The sequence below is a fragment of the Ixodes scapularis genome, unplaced genomic scaffold (assembly GCF_016920785.2).
Source record: "Ixodes scapularis isolate PalLabHiFi unplaced genomic scaffold, ASM1692078v2 ptg000890l_1___fragment_3__unscaffolded, whole genome shotgun sequence".
Taxonomy (NCBI): domain Eukaryota; kingdom Metazoa; phylum Arthropoda; class Arachnida; order Ixodida; family Ixodidae; genus Ixodes; species Ixodes scapularis.
Genome location: NW_024610065.1, coordinates 287,195 through 309,701, shown reverse-complemented (window position 1 = coordinate 309,701; position 22,507 = coordinate 287,195). Strand labels below are relative to the sequence as shown.

The 22,507-nt window shown below is 44.0% G+C and overlaps 1 protein-coding gene across 1 annotated transcript in view; it reads right to left on the bottom strand.

The window, feature by feature from the left end:
* LOC120843917 (brain-specific serine protease 4-like) overlaps positions 1–22,507 on the bottom strand; it is a 74,277-nt gene that overhangs the window by 13,177 nt on the left and 38,593 nt on the right. The window contains exons 3-5 of the mRNA XM_042288017.1: positions 15,897–16,030; positions 11,848–11,979; positions 6,840–6,953 (exon numbers count right to left, since the gene is read on the bottom strand). Of these exons, the coding sequence (XP_042143951.1) occupies positions 6,840–6,953; positions 11,848–11,979; positions 15,897–16,030 (380 nt within the window). The remainder of the gene's footprint in view (positions 1–6,839; positions 6,954–11,847; positions 11,980–15,896; positions 16,031–22,507) is intronic.

The following is a 22,507-nucleotide window of genomic DNA, read 5'->3' as shown; positions in this document are numbered from 1 at the left end:
GGTCACGTGACCAATATTTCCCCGCTAGATTTAGCGGGGAAATTTTTCCACTAGCGGGGAAATTTTTTCCGCTAGATTTAGCGGGTAAATTTTTGCGCTAGATCTAGCGGGGAAATGTTTCCGCTAGATTTAGCGGGGAAGTTTTTCCGCTAGATTTAGCGGGGAAATTTTTCCGCTAGATTTAGCGGGAAATTTTTCCGCTAGATCTAGCGGGAAAGTTTTTAGCTAGATATAGCGGGGAAATTTTTCCGCTAAATTTAGCGGGAAAATTTTTCCGCTAGATTTAGCGGGGAAAATTTTCCGCTAGATTTAGCGGGGAAATTTTTCCGCTAGATTTATCGGGGAAAATTTTCCGCTAAATCTGGCGGGGAAGTTCTTCCGCTAGATTTAGCGGGGAAATTTTTCCGCTAGATTTAGCGGGGAAACTTTTCCGCCAGAATTAGCGGGGAAGTTTTTCCGCTATATTTAGCAAGGAATTTTTTTCCGCTAAATTTAGCGGGGAAATTTTTCTGCTAGATTTAGCGGGGAAAATTTTCCGCTAGATTTAGCGGGGAAGTTTTTCCGCTAGATTTAGCGGGGAAATTTTTTTGCTAGGTTTAGCGGGGAAATTTACCCATAATGCATTCCGCGGTTACGCCGACGCCGAAGGCGACGCCGACGGCGACGGCGACGGCGACGCCGCTCAAGCCGGGAACGGGCGCCTAAGAGCTGCGCTCTAAAAAAAAGCTACACACTGCCCTGCATGCCGATCTGCTTTCAGCATCGACAAGAATGCTTCTTCTGAAGCAGCACTGACAAACGTGAAGAACAGAGGAGGCTCTATACACCTCAAGAAGAACCTTTTCCAGCTACTGACGAAAGCGGAGCAGTTCTTCGTGCAAAATAATAGCCACAAGACTCTACTGGGACACAATCGACAGTGTTCTTGATAGATGCACAATAAGGTTTCCATGCGCCGAACACAAAGAAGAAACAATCGCCCAGTTGCTCCACTACTACTTCAGCATGGGAATGCGACAACACTGTAAGCATATTACGATGAGTAGGAACAAACAAGCTCAAGAGATAAAGAAATCAGCAAAGTAGCGCTCGTCTTAGTTTAGGGGCTTGGGCAAGAAACACAGGATGTAGGAGATGGCGTTTTTTGGTAGTATGCAGTGAATTCAGCTTTTATGTACATTTTAAAGCAAAAATATTTGTCAGGTATTCTTTTCACATGTAAGACGGGGTGACACCATATTGTGCGAGCATAGATGAAAAGTGATTTATGTATTATAACCGCTACTATTTTTTGACTTTTAGTCACACTGTCATCATATCAGTCAGTATGTCGTCATACACTGTGATCGTTTCAGTCACTATGTCATTATAAATAGGAATTTTTTCTGCTCACAAGGTTTGTATATTCCACAGTACAAGCTGACATTGTATGTACAAACCATTTGTAATGCTAACACCGTTATGCGCATGTAAAGAATTATTTAGGCCCCACTATGTAACATTATTAGAATTTTGTTTTTCAATAAGGCAGGAGCAGGGTGGAAAAATTACCCCACCTCATATAAAGCCACGCGATGTGTGTAAACAATTTACGGAACTGATACCAAACATGATGTTTGACAAAACATGCCAGCACGACCCAGCTGTTTACTCTAAATCAGTGGTTCTCAAATTGAGTTTGGAATACATTTTAGCGCTGAAAAAACAGGGACAAAGAGGCGAGAAACAAACAGCACAGTGCGCTCACTGAGCGCACTGTGCTGTCTGTTTCTCGCCTTTTTGTCCCTGTTTTTTCAGCGCTAAAATGTATTCCAAATTCCAAAACCAACTAGCCCAACAATCGACTCTACTCAAATTGAGGTCCGCGGACCTTTTGGTATCCGTGAAGGCATCCTAAGGGTCCTCGAAGTCCTGCCTCCCGGCAATAAAAGTTGTCTTTTTTAAAGATTGAGAATAGGCGTTTTAATTTTGGGGTGAGTTTCCTCGTGTGTATGTCAATAAGAGATTTCTACTTCACACTAGCCCTTAGTTATATCCATTTATTAAATAATTCTTATATTTAACCTATAACGTTCCTCTCCTCTCACCACGAACGGGGTCTTCCATCATCTCCGCCGATCTACAAGGAGTTCGCGAAACATCAGCGGTTGAGAACCACTGCTCAAAATATTGAAGGCCCAGTAGATTATGCGGAGAAGTTTTATATTTATACCAGTATTTTTGTCACGTTGAGTCATCATCGGAATGTTCTCGTTTAAAAAATAAAGCAGGAACCGCACGGGGAAAAATGCAATCAGTGCCAGTGCGCCAACATAAATCCATCATTTCACTACACAGTACACAGGGACCGAGTAAAGAATGCATAATTTCCTTCACAAGCCCTATAAACAAGCCTTCACAAGCCCCTCTATACGGGGGCGCCATCTATCCCCGTGCCAGCGAAGCGCGCTCGGTGCGCCGAACATAATGTGGCCGCCGCGTGAGACAGAGAGCCATCACCTAAATGCATTTCTTCCACCGTGTCCGCGGCGTATATTTCGACAAGACGCACCGGAAGCCGAGACGCTGCGTACGTCGTTCAGCTTCGCAGCCAAGTCAATCAAAAGCAAATCTAAGAGCGACGGGCGGGGCGTACTTCTCCTCCGCGCCGGCCGAAAAAGCGGGAGTTTCAAAAGTGGAGAGGTTGTGACTCCGACTAAATTACGTCCTGTGGCGTAAATATTGCGGAAGATTTGTTTTGAAATATGCTTGTCCCAATTAGTGCCTGTTAAAAAAAAAACAAAAAAAAAACAGTTTTTTTCTTTGCGGTTACCCTTTAAAGGGGCACTGACACCCCAAACGTCGCATTTTTGTTTGTTGGTTAAAACGATGCAAGTGGTAACATAGACAAAAAAAAAAAAAAAAAAAAGAAATACCACAACGCAAAAAAAAAGTTCCCCACAAGCGGGCACGCCTTTTTATTTTGGCGTTCTTGCCTTCCTCTTGCCACCTTCCTGTATCTTTTTATTTGTGACCTCAAAAATATAAAATTTAGAAGCTTGGTAAGCGACATTACTAGAAAATTTAATAACGACATTGGTAAGACATGTTTGTTAACGCCCTTCTTTTTGAGATACCGAAATTCTGAGTCCGGAGTGACGTCGCCTCCTGGTTTTTTATCCTCCCTCGGAGAACATCGCGCCGCTGACGGCGCACGGCACATATAGCACTGAGGATGATCGGTCAGTCGGGGAATCGGACCAAGTTCTCTTTTTTATGTACCCGGTGGCCTCTGAGACTTCGGAAAGGAAATCGTCAAATAATCAAGACACCTGGGTTTGGTGTCTGTTTGACCGTAGTTTCGGTGGTAACTCCGCCGGGGCAGCCTTTCAAGCAGAACCGGCGCGACGTGGCCCCTCACGTCGCTGACAAAAGTCAACTGCGCGTCCTCGTCGAGCTCACACTTTTCGAAAGAATTTGAGATCACTAAATGGGCCCTAAAATAACTTCAAACTCGCAAGTGAAGCGTCATCTGCTTACAGTAACAGGCGGCGGGCACGGAGAAGAGCGTTTGATCGCTGGACGTGGGCGACCGCGACGCTTCGGGTCGGGATGGCTCGGAAGCGTAAGAGGAACTTGAGTTGCTGGACGACTGTATCTTCGACGTCACGGCACTAACGCGGTTCGGGCGCGAACTTCAAATTCGGCTTTGGGAAATCGTGTTTTTTTTACTTCGCAAATGCTGAGTTTCCAAGTTTCGAAGTTCGTGGATAATGTCCATGCATCGTTTTTAACAGGCTTGAGCTGAGCTAGTTGGTTCATAGTTCACTTAAGGCCGTTCACTTGTCGTGCGTGTCAATGTTCGGCACTGTTCTACGACGTAAACATCGTGGCAAGGAACAAAACAAAACTGGGACGTGAAATCCTAGAGGCACTTGCCATTGAGGAAAAAGGCGATGACTGCGTTAGTGCACCTTCGCTCGTGCTTCACGAGAAAGAAAAAAGATTTCTTCGGGGTTAGCATCTTAAAAGAAATTAAGAAAAAAAATTGAAGGTGAATTGGAAAGCAAAAAAGAGGAAAAGGGAATGTTCCCTCAAGTGTGGCTTGTAGTAGAAGAGGAGGAAAAAGAAAATCAGTTGTTAGTCCAGCGGTGTGAATGGTCTTTTCTTTATGTGTTCGTTTTTTCTAGTTCAGCTGGCCTTAAGTGAACTATGAACCAACTAGCTCAGCTCAAGCCTGTTACAGATTACCTTTCTAGTTCTCTGAGCACTCCATTCGTAAGTTTTGACCTCCTCGACCCACAGACGCTTATCCTCTTAATCGCCACCATCACCTGCCGAGCAAGGCTGTTATCAAGGTGCATCAAAAAGAAGATCCTCGTGGATGAGGTATAACAATGCTTTGGGATATTTGAACCCTCTCAGGGACATGCCCAGTGAGTCTCGAAAATTCTCAGGTCAGAGTCGTGGCGCCAAGTACGCTTACTCACAGATTTCCTGCGAGTGAAATGTCTCAGCTACAACATATTCCTCAACCAAATGACGCAGACAAGATGCCTGACAGAGCGTTTATGGAAAGAATGCTTTCTTCCTACATGGAAGGTTCACATGGCAAGAAAGAGCAAGGCTTGTCCAAAAATGTCCCCTATCCAAGTAATTGGAGATGTTCGTCTTTCGGCGCAGGCGGAACATGTGCTTGAAAAAGGACCAAAGTTCGCAATTCCCCCAAGGATGGAAGCCGTGGACAAGGTGGCTCTAGTACGGTCCATTGCGTCAAAAGCTCCCGAAGAGAAAGTTTCGCAGATCATTAATGAAGGGATTGACTGCCTAGAAAACCTAAGGGGCCAAGCGCATCAAAAGTTTAGCTTTGATTCAACAGTACATGAATTGCGGACCAAAGGCCTCAGGCTTTGTGTATCGGATAAAGAGGGAGGGTTTGTGGTGCTGGATTCTGAAAAGTATGAACAAAAGGCCACTCAAGCCGTGGCTAAGAATTTCATTCCAGTGGAAGAAAAAAGAACTAAATCAGCAAAAAAGGCCATCCTGGAAATATTCGAAGACAACCGTCAAGGAAGCCTCGTAACGAAAATCAAAGGAACAAAGGAGACCCACCTGTCGGTGTTTTTTCAGCAAAAACACACAAGGATGGCGTTCCTTTTCGGGCTATAGTCTCCGAAAGAAACACATGGCAAGGACAGGTGTCGATCTATCTGGCAAAGCAATTGTCCCAGTGTACGACGCAAGATCCTTTCAGGATTCCCAACTCCGAAAGTGTGATCGCCTTTATTCGGGAGAAGGGGTCTGACATTGTTTCCGGGTTTTCTATCGACATTCAGGACTTATATTACTCCATACCACAAGCAAGCCTGCTATCAATTATTCGAAAGACCATCGAACAGCAGGGTGTCATAGCTTTCCAGAACGCAGCCGGCATGAACCTGGACAGTTTCTTAGAGCTCCTACGTGTGTACCTCACGGCAACAGTAGTGTCGTACGAGAATTCGTCATATGTACAAAGAAGTGGAGTATGCATTGGCTCACGCGTGGCTCCGTACCTCAGCGATGTTTTCCTCGCGGCTTGCGGAAGTGCCATTCAAGAAAGATTGAAAGATCCAAGGATTGAAGGCATCTTCAGGTACGTCGATGATTTTTTAATTCTATGCAACACAAAGGTAGATGAAGAAAGAGACGGGTGCCGAGACACAGTGATGCGATGCTTTGAACAGAGCTGCTTGGGACTCAAATTCACCCATGAACTCCCCGTGGATAATTCCATCAGGTTCCTGGACCTGGCATTGGAATTCAAAAGTAACCACGTGTGCTGGAGATACCAAGCCAGGTCGTGCAAAGGCTTTCTACCTTTTGACTCGGGGCACTCCAAGAATGTCAAACGAGGGGTGGCCACCACAGCCCTGATATCCGCCCTAAAGAAGACCTGTCACCATCAAGTTGAGCGAAGTTTTAAAACTCAGGTCTCGAGACTACAGGAAGCTGGGTACCCAAAACCGCTCCTGGTAGCGATCTGCGAACAGGTGTGCAGGACCATCAAGCGCGGATAAGGGTGCACGAATAAAAGCACAAAGGAAAAGAAAAAGACTCGACATGCGGTGGTGGTAGCACCCTATGTTCACGGGATGACCCACAAGTTGAAGAAGGTAGCTGGACGGCAAGGCGTTCAGGTGGTATGTTCAGCCCCAAACAAAGCCTATTCCATGTGTCGCCGGGTTAACCAGGAGCGAAGTAACAACGAGAAGAGGTGTGGCACAGTTCACAAGTCTCCATACGCCCTGTGTGAAAAGGAGGTGGTGTACCACATTCCGCTGACATGCGGCCGAAGTTACATCGGACAAACCGGCCGATGCATTAACAATCGGACGAGGGAGCACGCTGCATCAGTGAGAACCCTGTCAGCGGGAGGACACTTGCCAACCCATTGTCGTGCGTGTCAATGTTCCGCACTGTTCTACGACGTAAACATCGTGGCAAGGAACAAAACAAAACGGGGACGTGAAATCCTAGAGGCAGTTGCCATTGAGAAAAAAGGCGATGACTGCGTTAGCGCACCTTCGCTCGTGCTTCACGAGAAAGAAAAAAGATTTCTTCGGGGTTAGCATCTTAAAAGAAATTAAGAAAAAAAAAATTGAAGGTGGATTAGAAAGCAAAAAAGAGGAAAAGGGAATGTTCCCTCAAGTGTGGCTTGTAGTAGAAGAGGAGGAAAAAGAAAATCAGTTGTTAGTCCAGCGGTGTGAATGGTCTTTTCTTTATGTGTTCGTTTTTAATCTTTTCGGATTGCAGAAAAAATATTATTTTAACCTTTCAATGCCCCTGTAAGGACATCTGAGCGCACTGGTATACCCCACCTTCAGTTACTTCTTGGGATTTTTTCTCAGAGCCGGAGTTTACTGTCATCAAAGTTTCTTCGACTTGAAACACGTCCACATCTTTAGACCGAGACTGGTTATTTTTTATGACCACTGCAAAAGGGAGTAGAAAATAAAATAGAGGGATTAATTAATATAGCTCGATTCCCTATGAGCTCACATTTAAGAGTGCATCAACAAATTGTTGCGAGTATAGCCCAAGGGAATAAGTATGAACAATTATAAACTAATGTGTGATTACAAGTCATCAAAGCATTGGCAAAACGGTGTGCCGTGTACGCCTTCGTAGCGAAGACGATTTTATTGTTTTTTGGCACCGTACATCACAATTGCTAAATTGAGGTTTGATACACATGGTGAGGACTTTAGAATTCACACTATAACGGCAATGTATTTAGGCGTTTTTTGAGCCAATACAGACGTTTTTTTAAGAACAGTTTTGCAAATTTGGTTTTGTGAGACCAGCAGGCGAGAATTCAGTTTTGTTATTAACTTAATGCCTTCCCATCGCGACTGCCCTTCATAATGCCATGTGGATTTTGCCAGTGACCAAGAAACTCTTAAAATTACGTGTTGTTTGCATTCTTGATATTTTATAAAAGGGTAAGATTCCTACGGAATTTACATGCATGCCAAAATTATTCTCCCGAAATAATTGCCTTGTGGTTTCTCATGAAATACAGTATTTTTATTTATATGTTTATTTAATTGAATAATAAAGCCATAAATTAGTTTGACAGAAATTTAGCAGCCTCAACTTTGATTTGCTGCCAAAACCTTTGTTTTTGTTTATTGACGTTATAATCACGGCAGCTGACGTGGACGCGCTCATGTTTACTGTATCTATTATCTGGTATCATTCCTAAAAAGTGCTTTAATGAAGTAGTTCCTTACGAACTTTGCCATTCTGAACTGTCACGCACATACAAAACAGCAAGTAAGCGTACGTGATGTGAAGAAAACGCGTTTCAAGAGGGTATCTTGCGAGAAAAAAAAGTGTTAACGGTTCATGTAACTTTTTAAAGATTTCCTTAGGAGCGGGTATTAAATTGTGAATTTTTTTAAAGATAAATTGTTGACTTAAATTCTTAGGAAAACTAATATAGTTGCTAGTCAACGGCACATTAAATTTCTATTGTTGTAAAAATGTCCCTTCAAAGAAACAATGTCTTTTATATGCAGATTTCATGTGTGCATTAAAATTATAATTTGATTGTCTCTCGGTGGAAGCGTAACAGTGTACGGGAAAAGCGCTTTTAGTAACGTCTGAAAAATGTAATATGCTGTTGTATCCCAAATACACAGCTGTGTCGTAATTTCATGCAATAAACTTACTCTGACTGTTAATTAGGTGTAGTCTAATGTGTTTATACAGGGGTATACTGCAGCGCCCAAAGGGCATCATCACAGGAATCGTTACAATATATTAAAACTTTGGAAGAAAGGCATATCCAACAAACACACGAAAATAGAAGCATGAACAAACTGGAGTATCAGGGAAAAGCAAACCGCATGTTACCCTGCAAAGCATGGAAAAAACGAGCAGTATTTAGGTACGTTTAACAAGTAAAGCAAACAAAAAATTAGAAATCATTCACGCCATGTAACTGTAAATCCGATTTCTTTTTTTGAACTATTAGTCGATAAAAGAATTGCTTGAAGCATCAATTAGGTAGAACGTTCAACTTTAAAATTCCAAGTTTGATCGGACATTTGCGAAATAATGTATGACTATGCTCCGTATCATCCTGCAATGGACTAAAGCCCAGTGCTACAGGCCGCCGGGTGCAATAACAAGCCTCTTAGAAACCACGCTGTATATTTGCTCCGTCGTTCGCATCAGTGCGCCAAGACGCATCATGCGGAGGCGAGTTTCTCGTCTGCTTATCGAGCCCTGGCAGCGGCTCCGTCTGCTTGCTACTTGTGAAAGACTACTGAAGGGCCTAAATACCATCTTGATGAGATGGGGCGAAGAAATCCTGGGTTCAAAACCAGTGGCCATCAAGAAATGAAGATGAGCCGAATCGAGTGTTCAACATGGGAGAGCGTATGTGTGGACCACGTGCGGAAGGCAGATACGGGTCTGGTTTCGTACAAACAGATTGGATTCGATTAGCTAAGCGACTTAATGTTAGTGTCGCCTGCGTGCCCTCCAACTTCTCCAAACAATTGACATGTTTACGAAATATGGCATGAATGATTATGAGACTAAATACCGTCTAGCTTTACTTCACCTATACAAAAGAGCGGCCTACCAAAACAGACAATCGTTTGCGTAAAATTACTGCTCTTCGTACACTGCGCGGTGGAATTTCTCTTGAGCATTTTTTTGCAATGTGAATGCCCACTTTTCTCAGGTAGTGCTCCACACGACGGACTTCGGAACCTAGTCCATCGCAGGGTAACACGTAATATCGTTCCAAACCTACTCTTGTCGATTTTCGTTTTGTTTGAGTATTAGCAAAAGACAGTTTTGAAAACAAAAATACCCTGGCGTAACAGAAATCTACTGATGCTCTCGTAGTAGACGTATATAAAAAAAACGCAAAAAACAAGAGTGGAGCTTTTTTGAGCACTGTGTTAATCCTAGGTCGGTTCGTCATGAAAGATTTTCAGTGGAATATACGCCAAAAGACTACATTCGGTCACTTAGAGGTGCAAGTTCATTTGTTATACTGGGTGACCTAAGGAGCGGCCAGGCTCTTTAAATCGAGCGCAAAATTCGGTTTCATAACCTAGCTCGCCACGATTCGGTGCAGCGTTGCCCACAGGTGGTGCATTTTTTATGGCTTAAATTTTGCGAAGAGCGATCTTACCTGAGGAAAAGTAGAGAGAAAAAGGCTGAACTCCTTTTGAAACGCAGCGAAGCACCCGGTCTTGAAACGATATGGTGCCGTTTCGCGTGGGAGACAAGAGATGGCGCAAGCGGTCGCGACGCCAACTGCCGCCGACGAACGAGCATACGGCGCCGAGAGCCTGCGTCTTTAGCAGGCGATCTTTTCGACTCAAAAGCGGCGCACGTTCCGCAGGCGGTAACAGTCGCAGAACCAAACACAGGCGCAGTAACAATAAGGAACTGCAAAGCAGACGACTTAAGTACCACAAAAAAAAACAAAAAAAACAAAAACGGTCCAAATAACTAAACAGATCTTTTTTTAAATCAGTTATGAGTCCATTCACTATGTTTTATTAGTAAGGATTGATGAAATAATGCATTGGCAACTGATATTAGAAAGGCTCGCTTCGCTTTCGGGTCGGAAAGATCGTCTCCTAAAGACGCCGGCTGTCGACGCCCTATGCTCGTTCGTTGGCAGCACTTGGCGTTGCGACCGCATCTCTCGTCTCCCGTGCGAATCGGCGCCGTGTTGTTGCTTCGCTGCGTTTCCTTAGGAGCTAAGCTTTTTACTTTCTTTACGTCTTCCTCAGGTAAGTTCGCTCTTTGCAAATTTTACAAAAAAAAAAAAAAAAAAGAGAAAGAAATGCAGCATTTGTGGGCAACGCTGCACAAAATCGTAGCGCGATAGGTTAAGAAACCGAATTTCGCGGTTGATTTAAAGAGCCTGACCGCTTCTTGGGCCGCGCAGTATATTTAGATCAAAGGAGTGGAAGGTGTTATCTGTTAAACCGTACATGGTGGCACTTTTAAACTTCCTCCTCCATGTTCCAGTTATTACACCAACTGAGAATACGATAAAGGTCACCTCGCATAATGGTGTATTTTGAATAAATGCCAATATTTCACTAAACTACCCAGTCATGGGCATATAATCGCACGTTTAAGAAATACATCATTTTCGAGTTCATTAGTAAGGATATAAAACAACCAAGGTCCCAAAAATGAAGGTTCTGTTTTTTTCATGAGTAAAACGGCAACCCCAGCAAATACCCGAGGTGGCATCAACTATTTGTGATTTCCTTCCTTTAATTATAGCAACCGTAAATTTCCAAGAGAGCGCACGCCCCCGAGAGATCGCCTGTCCCATTTTCTGTATAATTATCTGTAATATAAAACTCCGAATCATCGCCCACCACCCGATTCCCGTCGGACATCACGCGCTGTCTTACGGGAATCCCATCAACCGCGCAAATTCCTGTACCGGCATTTCCGACAGGCGAGCTCGTACCGTGTTCCCGCGTTTTTTCTTCCGCGATCTGCACGCGCGATATCGGCTCCCTAACACACGAGTTCTTCCGGCGTGTAAGTTACACCATGAAATAAAAATCTCCTGCGTCCGCAATCTCCAGTATCCGTTTCCGTGACATAAACTTTGTAGCGGATTCTCGCGTTTTTGTCCTGGATGTGCGCGCGCGATCTTGATTCCACGCGAGTTGGTCCCGCTTGTATTTTTTATTGTGAAATACGATTTTGTTGCGTTCGCGATCCTGTAGCATACCAATTTGTCGTGGATTCCCGTATTTTTTTCCGCGATCTGCTCGCGTGATATTGGTTCCCGTTACAGACAAATTTGTAGCGGGTTACCGCGTGTTTATTGCACCGTAAAAATTGATTGTGCTGCGTACGCTATTTGCAGTACTCGTTCCCGCGACGTGCGAGTTATCGGAGGATTTCTGCGGGTCCTTCCCACTTTTAAACACTTGTCTGCTGCGTCCTCAGGCTGTGGGGGTGCCTTCCCGTGGCAGAGGAGTCCGTAGCATATTTGTGCGTGTTTATCGCATCGTGAAATGCGAATTCGCCGTGTCCGCGGACTGCGCTGTCAGTTCCCGCGTCACCTAGTTTGCAGTCGGTTCCAGGGTGTTTAACGTTTATTCGTTTTAAAGTTTTGCTGTGGTATCCCCAAAGATAGCCCACCCACATGTTTTTCATCATATATCTCTTCATTTTGGGTGGGCGTTTTTTCGGAACTTGCGGTACACGCCAGCAGCTTAACTCGATGTGGATAGACAGAAACTTTTAAAATATACGTTCCGTTTTTTTGCAATATTAGCCTTGGGTGTTTTGAATGACAACTTTATTAGTCGCTCTTACGTTCAGTGTATCCCCATCCAGCAACATACATGGGAACGTCACAATCTGGATTGTCATTGATGTCGGGCAGACAAACTGTTTTAATGGTTTCTGAACATTTCACAGGTCTTTCCAGTGTTATAATGGCAATGTCTTTCTAAAAGAAGAAAGGTACGGGAGGTTTTTTATAATTCTGATTTGAGTGGGAACAATAATATATTCTTTCAGATTAGTATCTTGCGATAGAATCAACAATATGATTCAATTATTAGCCCTTTGCATGACCTATTCGGTGGCATTCAGAATAATAACAGCGTTCATTGGTCTATTCTGGAGGAGGATAAAACTTCGTAATTATGAATGTATAAATGCAATAAGGGAAAAACATTTTCGGGAATTCGTTTATAGCCCTAAGTATGAAAGAACCGCATATGGTTTAATAAAGAAACACAATTATTGTTCTTTTTAGTGCCGCATTGATTTAAATGCCACGGGACGATGTTGGGAGTAGAGGATAAAAACAAATAAAAAAGATGTATATACTTTTTTAGTGCCGTCAAGTTGACAGCTACCAAGCGCTATTTGAGCAATTGAGAACTGTGAAGTACGAAACAAAGTTATACTGAAAATATTAAAATAATCATAACACAATGTACTCAGAATAGTTTTCCACATGAAGGCAATACGTTTTAGCAAGCACACGCGTGATATTAATTTCAGCTGTACGTCAGATTCTCTCTCTTTGCAAGCTGCGCACACAAAATAAATTATTTACGTTCGGCAACAAGTCTAGGTGCGCTATCACTCTTGGTGCCGGACGAAAAAAATTCTAGCCAGTAATTAGGTTATTGATGTTTAGCTTGGCAACCCTAGGGAAGGGTTGTCAAGCCCTTTCCCAGACCACTTTTGACAGAATAATTGTTTTTTTTTCGTTTTTTCTTTATTTCTATTCTTAATGATGGTGGGGCCCAAGAAAAAAAAGCTGCAGTAAGCAGCTTGACGAGTCCCTGGGCCCCTACAATGGACAGCAGGAACCATGCGGGAAAACAAACAAAAAGCAACATAATAGCGTGCTAGAGGCAATGATGTTAGAATTCAGTACACAAAGCTAAAAGCACCTTTTGCAAATGTTAAGAAAGAAAAGGATCACGTACAAGGATATAATAAGCGCAAGACTCTAAAGGTTAGACTTTCTAGATCAATGTTATTGCTGTTAAGGCTGTTTAACAAATGCGGGGAGTGTGGAGCTTAACATTTGAGAGCCATAATTTGTTCGCTGCGTGACTATCTTCCATTTCTCAGGGTTACGGGTAAGATACAGAGGAGAAGTTTTCCTCAGCGACGCAATGTTTTCCAAAAGTGTACCTCTTATTTTTTCACTTTTATAACTAGTAGAAAGCCGATACTGATATAACTTGTGAATAGTGATTATTTGAAAGTTCTTAAATAAATCAGCGGTATGGAAGTCGCGTGGCGCGTTACATTTATATCTCAATATTTTCTTTTGGAACATAAAGAGTTTTTCAATATTGGTAAATTTTCACGTTCCCCAAACAAGGTGGCAATAAGCTAAGTGGGAGAAAAACGATGATTTATAAAGCAATAATTTAACATTTGTTGGTAACACAGATCTGTATCAATTTATAATTCCCACTACTCGAGCTAACTTTGGGATAAGATAATTTATATGGCCATCCCAAGACATACCCTCACTAAAAATGACTCCAAGAGTTTTAAAACAACTAACAATTTCGATTGAAGTAGAGCTAAAAGTGAGCACTTTAGACAGCACCACAGGCTTGTTTTTTGGACGAAAAATCACAGTTTTTGTGTTATGAATATTGATTTTCAAGGAGTTGCTATCTTCCCAACTTTTTATTTTTGATATGGTGAGATTTGCCATATCGATTAAATCGTCGCCAGTATCGGAAGAAACAAATACGCTCGTATTATCCGCGTACATCACTAATTTTGCGTGCATATTTACGTTAACGATATCATTAATGTATAAATTAAATAGAAAAGGTCCCAATTTGCTCCCCTGAGGGACCCCTGACGTGATGAGCCTTACAGTGGATGAATAACCGTTTACATATACATACTGTTGGCGATATTCTAGGTAGGACTGTAAAAGTAGTAAAGCTTGTCCGCGAATGCCATACGCTTCAAGCTTTTTAAGTAAAACCACATGACTAAGGCAGTCAAACGCCTTTGTAAAGTCTAAAAAGACCCCCAAAACAAATTTTTTGTTCTCAAAATTTTCCATAATATACTCTTTTTGATAAAGAAGTGCAGTTTCAGTGGAAAAGTTATTTCTGAAACCGAACTGCGATGAGCCGTAATTGTAAGCCGTAATTAATTTGAACGTCAATGTTAATTAGTGGATGGATTCATTAATGGATAGGTTATTCTAACAAGTTCTGAGCCTACGTAATTAAAAAGTCACAAGTGTTTATTTGTGTCAAACGCTTCTTCATATTTTAGCCGTCATGAAAGTGTTTTCATGATTTTTACCCAATAAATTAGATTGTAATATTAGCTTTTTGTTATATGTGAAGGCTGCTGGCTTTTATTGGGATTGGTGATATCGTCATAGTGTAGTGGGCGCAGTAAAAATTTGGTGATCGATTATAATTGTGGGCTCCCCTCACAAAAGTTTCGTCACAAGGCTGGTACACATCCTTGAGTTTTGTTTTTCTACAACCAAGGGCGTGTTGCAGACTTGCGCTCCCGTGTAACGAGATAACACGCTGCCTTGTACTCTGGCGCCATTACTGAGGTAGCATTAAAACTGCATTTAACTAGTCTGAATGTTTCTCAATATTTGCGATATCAATTGATTCTCCCATATATTGGTTATGGTCGTTAATAGCATCATTAAACGTTTCTTAAGTACATGGTGAAACAAAAAAAAATGTACAGGGAAAGAAAATGTGCGAACATTTTAAATGTTCAGGGATACCCAATTGATGATGTCACTGGTAATTGTGTTCTTTCGTCGTACGCGACCACAATTGGGTGCACAATGTTGTTTAAAACACTTGGGTGCAGTCATACGCAAGTGTGGAAACCAGCCAATGGAATTTGCGCCGCGTTCCAAGAATTTAGTAAGTGGCACAATAGAGATAAGAATGTCCAAACAGAGCCCCAGCTGCCGTAAAACCAAAGTAAATTCGTCGCTTTGCTTTCAGAATAAGATCTTCCAGAAAACATAGATTTGAGAAAGGGAGGAACTTGAACCATGGAGAACGCTCTCAGTTTAGTGGCGGACAATTCCTGTGCAGGTTCGTTGCACGTCAGCGTTTTCAATGCGAAGAGCAAGATCGCGGGCGAAGAGCAAGAACGCTCTCGTCAACTTCTTGCTCCTTGTACTGCTGAACGTAACTCATAACACAAATCACGTGACAGATTTTAACCAGTTTGAAGCACTTCAAATTCAGGCACACTAAATGCTTCAGGATACCGGTGTCGCCGAGGGGCGGTTAATCTCTTACCACACGAAAGAGCATAAAAATATTGGCGGGAGATGATGCTTCGAGGAAAGACTTCCAGCGCCACCTGGTTAATACAGGTTACTCATAGTCACTCATAGAACTGGCATTATCGTCTCGCGTTGCAGCACAGATATTAAATGCTTTAATATATGGCCCACCGAACTCGATTGAGCATCCCTTCTCGAAATGAGGCATTCGAATATCAATACAGGTTTGAATTATTGTATACTATAGCCTCTTGAAAACTGTTTGAGCTGTTAGGAAACTGGAATATTTAACCGTCCCTTTAGCTGTAACAGCTCAAAAGTATTTTATAATAATATATAGCATCAGCACATTGACTTCCCCGAAAGTACATAATGTATGTGATGTAGTCGAGAAATGAAGTGAAACTGAAACCAATACATAGTATATGCTGAAAGAGCCAGATCATATGGATATTTATTACAAAGTTCTTTTTTTATGGAGAATTAGTAACTCAGCAGTTCACTTAATTTAATCAAGCTTGAATAATAATATTTGCATTCACAACATCCTGGTAATGTAAAGTCTTCTTTAGAGCATTCATGCGGTCACTTGCCTGGAATTCGCCGTTCACAAATTGAGAGTACATGCAGATGGTCTTAATGTTTTGCTTCCTTCCTCCTCCCCCTTTATTGCGGCTTGAATAGCTCCCGAGCAAAACTGTAAATAATTTCTTGGGTTCGTTGCTGTAATTTAATTATACGTGACATTACTATACCTGAGCTTACTTTCTACTTTAAAGGAACGTTACATGAACACGATGTGAGACCTAGTGCATCTTCCTGGTTGAAATAATTCTCTAACGAGAGCTTCAACGTTACATGAACACGATGTGAGACCTAGTGCATCCTCCTGGTTGAAATAATTCACTAAAGAGAGCTTCAGTACAAACATTTGAAAAATACTACATAGTGCTCTGCCGAAGACTTACACGTTGCATATACAGGGTGAAACAAGGAGACGGCAGGCTCTTTAAATCGACCGGAAAATTTGGTTTCTTAACCTATCGCGCTACGACTTTGTGCAGCGTTGCCCACAGATGGTGCATTTTTTTTGTAAAATATGCAAAGAGCCAACTTACCCGAGGAAAAAGTAAAGAAAGCAAAAGGCTTAGCTCCTATGGAAACGCAACGACGCCACCGGTCTGCAAACAACACGGCGCCGTTTCGCAGGGGAGACAAGAGATGGCGCGAGCGGTCGCGACGCCAACTGCCGCCAACGAACGAGCAGACGACGCCGAGAGCCGGCCCTTTTGCAGACAAGGAGCTGCAGTTCATTGCTGTTACCACGCCTGTCTTTACTGTTTCTGCGACTGTCGCCGCCTGCGGAACGGGCGCCGCTTTTGAGTCAAAAAGATCGTCTGCGAAAAAGGCCTGCTCTCGGCGCCGTATGCTCACGAAAAGGCAAACAGCGCGCAGAAAACGGGGACTAGAGGAAGTGCAGACAGGACAAGCGCTGACTCTCAACTGAAATTGAATCACAAGGAAACAAAACAAAGAAAAACAAAGAAAACAGCAACTCCGCCCACGTCACATGACAAATTCACCACGTGTCCAAAAAAAGCATCTCTTTGCTACTCAGGCCCAGTGACGTTTGGCTTACGCAGTTCGCGCCGGCTTTGATGATTGCATGCGCCTCTAAAATTTCTCTATTCACTCTTTCCCTACCATTGCCAATGATACTAGTCTTACTGAAGATAGGTTTGCACCCACAACTATGACAATGCAATGGCAAATGCCCCCCTACTGCTCCAACCACAGATCGCAACGACAAGTCATGCTCCCGCAATCTGTGATTAACACATCTGCCCGTCTGCCCGACGTAGGCTTTCCCGCACGTTAGTGGAATCGTGTAAACAACTCCCACCTTGCAAATGTAAACAACTCCCACCTTGTCCTGTCTGCACTTCCTCTAGTCCCCGTTTTCTGCGTGCTGTTTGCCTTTTCGTCAGTATGAACCAACTAACCCACATCGCCACCCTTATGCCGTATGCTCGTTCGTTGGCGGCGGTTGTTGCGCCATCTCTTGTCCCCCGTGCGAAACGGCGCCGTGTTGTTTGCAGACCGGTGGCGTCGCTGCGTTTCCATAGGAGCTAAGCCTTTTTCTTTCTTTACTTTTTCCTCAGGTAAGTTCGCTCTTCGCAAATTTTACAAAAAAAAAAAAAGAAGCGCCATCTGTGGTTAACGCTGCACAAAGTCGTAGCGCGATAGGTTAAAGGGCAACTCCGGCCAAAACTCAAAATGAAATAAATTACTGGTATCAATGTAGTGACACAAAATACGACCCCAGCCAAAATATCACGTCCGTCGGACGCCGCATTCTCAACGAATGCCAATAATAAAAATGCGACCCGCCGCGAGCCGCTGCTCCTTAGCGGGCGGCCAGCGGGTTGCCGATCGCTAAAGCAACATTGGGCCGTGACGTCCGTATCGTTCTCTTTTTTTCTTCCGGTCCGGGCGTTGCGCGGAGTGCGCTTCTTTGAGACGCTACCACCGCTACTTCGGCTTGTGATTGGCGTGTTTAGTCTTTGCTTTTATCTATAGCCCGTGTAGCTTCGGTATAGACTTTTGTTTATTTGCTTGTGAGGACCCTAAGACTCGTTTTAGCGAGCAACTCGGTGTGCCTAAGACTGCCCAGCTGTTCTTCGAAAGATGCCGAGTGCAACTTGTAGCGCTGTGGGCAGCTCAAACAACCCGCTGCGCAACACGGAGGTGCTTTTTCACAAGTTTCCAACGGACCGGAAATTGGAGAATGTGTGGGTGAACGCTGTTCGACGAGTGGACTTTGGACATCGGCTTTTACGCGCGAGAGGAAAAAAGAACGAAAAAACAGACGTGTACAGTTCAGCACACGTGTGTTCGGGCGCCGCGGCCCGCGCCGGAGAGCCTCAAAGCTTCGTGTCTGGGACTGACCAACAGCGCGAAAGCGAGAGGGCCCCCAGTACTATACGTCACTGGCAGCGCGGCGTAGAGCAACGCCGCTCCATCCACGGAGCCCCAATGACAATTTAGGCCTAGCGACGAGCACGGAAGATCGCAAATACGGCGACAGCCGCCGAGCACGGCAGCGAACGAGTTCACTCGTTTTCCAGTCGCTAGCTTTTGGGTATACAAGCGACGAGTACGGCATAACGCACGCACGGCAGCGGCCGCCGAGTATGGCACCGCACGAGTTCAAGGGTTTTTCAGTCGCTAGCTTTTTGGGTAATGGCACTAGCTCTTGCTACATGGGCTGGATAACTACCACGTATACAGAATTAAAACAAAATCAGCTTACCTCCTATCTTTAGACGGCTAGCGCAACAGAGGTAGGTGCCGCTCGGCCTGCGTACTCGTTGATTGAGAACGATCTTGACGTCACGTTCACATAGCAGCCGATTCCCAGTGTTGCCGGGGCCTCGAGCGGCTAGTTTCGGTTTTGTTGGCCGCGCCCCAAGCAAAACTTTGAAACGTCGATATCTTTAAAACTATGCACAATAAGGAGAAAAAAAATTACACCTTGCAATTCAGAGACGCTGACTGCACTAAAAACAGTCATAATCCCAAAATCGAAAGTATGGACCGGAGTTGCCCTTTAAGAAACCGAATTTTCCGGTCGATATAAAGAGCCTCGCGTCTCCTTGTTTCACCTTGTAGTTATACTTGTTTCATAACTGGGGTGACCCGATGGTGCAGCCTCTACCTTTAAAGCATGAAATGCTCTATAACACAATCACATAGTTTCAGACATTTGTCCGTTCGCCCATGTAGCGAAATCACTGCGAAATCTATACAGGGTGTTTTTTTTGGCTTTACTTGCTCGTAACCTGCACTTGCGCGCTTTGTGCAGGTGAGTTGTACAGCCAGGGGGCATAGTACAGGTGGATAATCGTAACAATCAGTCAGCTAATTATGTATAATTTGATAATGAACATTTTAATTAGGGAAAATAAAGATAGGGTTCTAACTAGAAACCTGCTAAGAATTACCGAAGATCACTATATCAACTATTTTTCGAAGATATTAGACAGGAGCAACATTTCCCGGCGTTCTGAAAAAAAAAAAAAAAAAAAAAAAAAAACCTCTTAATTTGGTTAAGTTTGTAGGTTTCGGTTTCTTTTCGGGGCGCATCTTTACGCCCCGATAAGGCGAATATGGGCGAATACGGTCCCTGGTGGTCGCTACGCAAAGCCACCCCCTCGCCTCTTTTGTAGGGTGGAGGGAAGTAGGGCGCACGTGTGTTGCGCGTCTTAGTGCAGTGGGGAGCGCGGCCGGAAAGCAAAAGTGCGCTTCTATAAGAGGCTGGAGCATAGAAACGCGTGTAAACGTAACATTTTTTCAGAGCGCCGTAAAATGCTGTCCTCGCAGCTGCTTTATATCTTTGTAAAAAAAGTTCGTTCAGTGGTTTCCGATGATGCTGGGCAAGTTTTTCTGTGGAACCACATGTTTGTTTTCAATAACTAAACCATTAATTACTAAATGTTAGTAAATCATCGCTCGAATTAGTATATTTTTGCAGTTCTGGACGTCCTCTAAGGCCTCTATTTTGTTTCTGCAGGTATTTTTTTTTAATTTTAAACCGCATATTTTTAGTTTTTTTAAAGCTTTCGCAGAAACACCCTATCACGAAAGATGGACAAATTTGACATTGCGAAAACTACGCATCGCAACAAAAAAAGGCTTGTGTTGTGTTGGTCCTAGGGCAGCGGCCTATTTAGAAAAATTATTGAAGATCGGGATAATTAAAGTGTTAAATATTTTCCCTTAATTTTTTTTAAATATTTAGTTTAAGGGAATGATTTGATTTAGAATATCGCTGAGCATCATCGAAAAACACTACGTCCACATATTGCAGAATGATAGAAGGCACGCGTGGTATTAGACGGCTTTCTAAAGAACAGCACAATTTTGACGGGTTTTTAAGTTTCGGTTTGCAATCGTAGCGCTTCTCGGCCCCGACGGCACCGCACTCCGTAGAGAAATAGTGCAACCAACCTCTACTGCGCTGTCTTCGCGCAACCCTTTCTGACGTTTGCAAGCTGAGATGACGCTCGACGTCTCTGCCGCAATTCGGAACTAGCTCGGGCCTCAAATCAGCAACGGCTGTCGTCTACAAGTTAAATGAATTCGAAACTAATAGTAAATAGAGAGTTTGTCAAGAATTAAGCCCGTAGAAACCAGGGACCGGGATGGTGTTATCGGTTAAGGTTGCTGGAGTTTCTTGCTAAGTTGCGCCGCCCATGCGGCGCAACTAAGCAAGAGAGAAAGGGACTAAACATGTACCGTTCCCATGGCACCTGGGCGTGCGGTCTTGCCGCTCAGAGCGTCTGCATGCTTTGATCTTGACGAACGCTCCCTTGAACACCGCGCCAGATATCTGCCCACTTCATGGCCTTTGTAAAACTGACATTGACGCCTTTGAGATATGGTGTTTGAAACGCGTCTCTGATTGGTGTCTTTAGCGTCCTATCTTGCCCGTGCATCAAAAGTAGTCCTCGTATAAAAAAAAAAATATGTCACAAACCTGGAGTGCCGTGCTGTTGCATGTCACTATCCTGGCGGTTGGTCGTAGAAATGCTGGCAAAATGCACGAGCGAACGCGAATGTCGCTCTCGTCACGGTGTCCGAACTGCTCGCTGCAGAAACCTCGGTGAACTGTCAAGCTTGAGAGGGACCTGCAGCAGGAGCGGCGCTTGCCAGATACACCACCGCTGCTGGAACGCCGCCAGGATCGAGACAGGCGACAGAAGCACACTGCTATGACGTCATTGGGCAGGACCCGAGGGACTACTTTTTGTACGCGGTAAACAACCCAGTCGGAGACGCGCGTTCCAGGCACCATAGTTGAGGTGCCAAACCAGAGTCAATGACGAAGCAATGTCTAAGGAACACGAGTAGCACAAGTTGCAAGTTCTACATGCCGTGGCTCACCCAGGAGGCAAATTTAAGAAGCGTACCTGCCATAAAGAACCATAGGAACCCTAGCCCGGGACGGGCTCCCATTAGCTTTCATTAGCCGCTTATCGAAGAGCCATCTGGGGGCACCGAATGCAACCAAGACGAGGAGTGGGCTTTATTTGTATGCTGCGGCGCGCGCGGTGTGCACACCATATATATCTTGAACCGCGGACCACACATACCCCGGGTCAGGAAATGTCAAAATAACCGGTTTGGTTACCATGACAGCAGAATTAAGACGATGTACTGAAACAGATAAAGTTAAACAAACACATATACACGCCAACCAGAAATCAAACCCCTAGATCTTCGCCCACCACCCTCTGCTCCACCTCCGGGCGAGCTGAACGACTTTCCACTTGTAATGACTGAAGAGCATGCCCACGTCTCCGACCACAATAGACCTTTTTGAGAAGTTCTCCGAGCAACATTGGCGGTCGCCATTGCTGGGACACGAAGCGCGTGATTGGATCCGAGTACTCGCCGAACGATGACGCAGTCTTTTTGTCCATTACACGCTCAGAGTTTGTGAGCGAGCAATATCGGACAGGCGATGGCGCGGACTTTGGAAAGGGGTCTATTACGGTATGCTTACGTTCTCCGTAGTGTGTGGTGATGTTGTAAGGGTGCATGGAGAAACAAATAAACACTGTGTTCCTGCGCCCCGAAAGCGACACGTTCACATATTTCCAAAAAAGTTTAAACGATCAATTTCTAAATAAGGCGCCCCATTTCTTATACCGTACAGTTTACCCCGAGCTAGAGTCCGCGGACTATACACATTCAGAAGTTTAAGTTTTACGTGGGTCAGAGTATCTCCAGTTGCGGTGTACAACACAAAGATTCGTTTTTTCTAAATCCTTCATTCTGACTTGACATGACGGATTTCGTGCATCCCAGAAATTTTCACTGATAATTTGTTTAAAACATAAGCTCCTCTGTGAGCTAATGAAGCAGGGTTTATTCAAGGTGTGCTGTTAGAAGAACTCTGTCTGTAAGTATACAACGCAATATACGAACACTGAAACGCCGAGGAAGAGCTAAAGACGTAGAGGACAAATGCTTTACTCACAACTGTCGCTTATCTCAAAACAGACGTTTCACTCACAACTGAAGTTTAGCTCACTACCGATGTTTAACCCACACCTGAACTTTTAGGGCTGAATTGCATGTAAGCGATTAAGCGATCGACGAGACGAGCGTGGCGACAGCGATGAGTCAGCGACG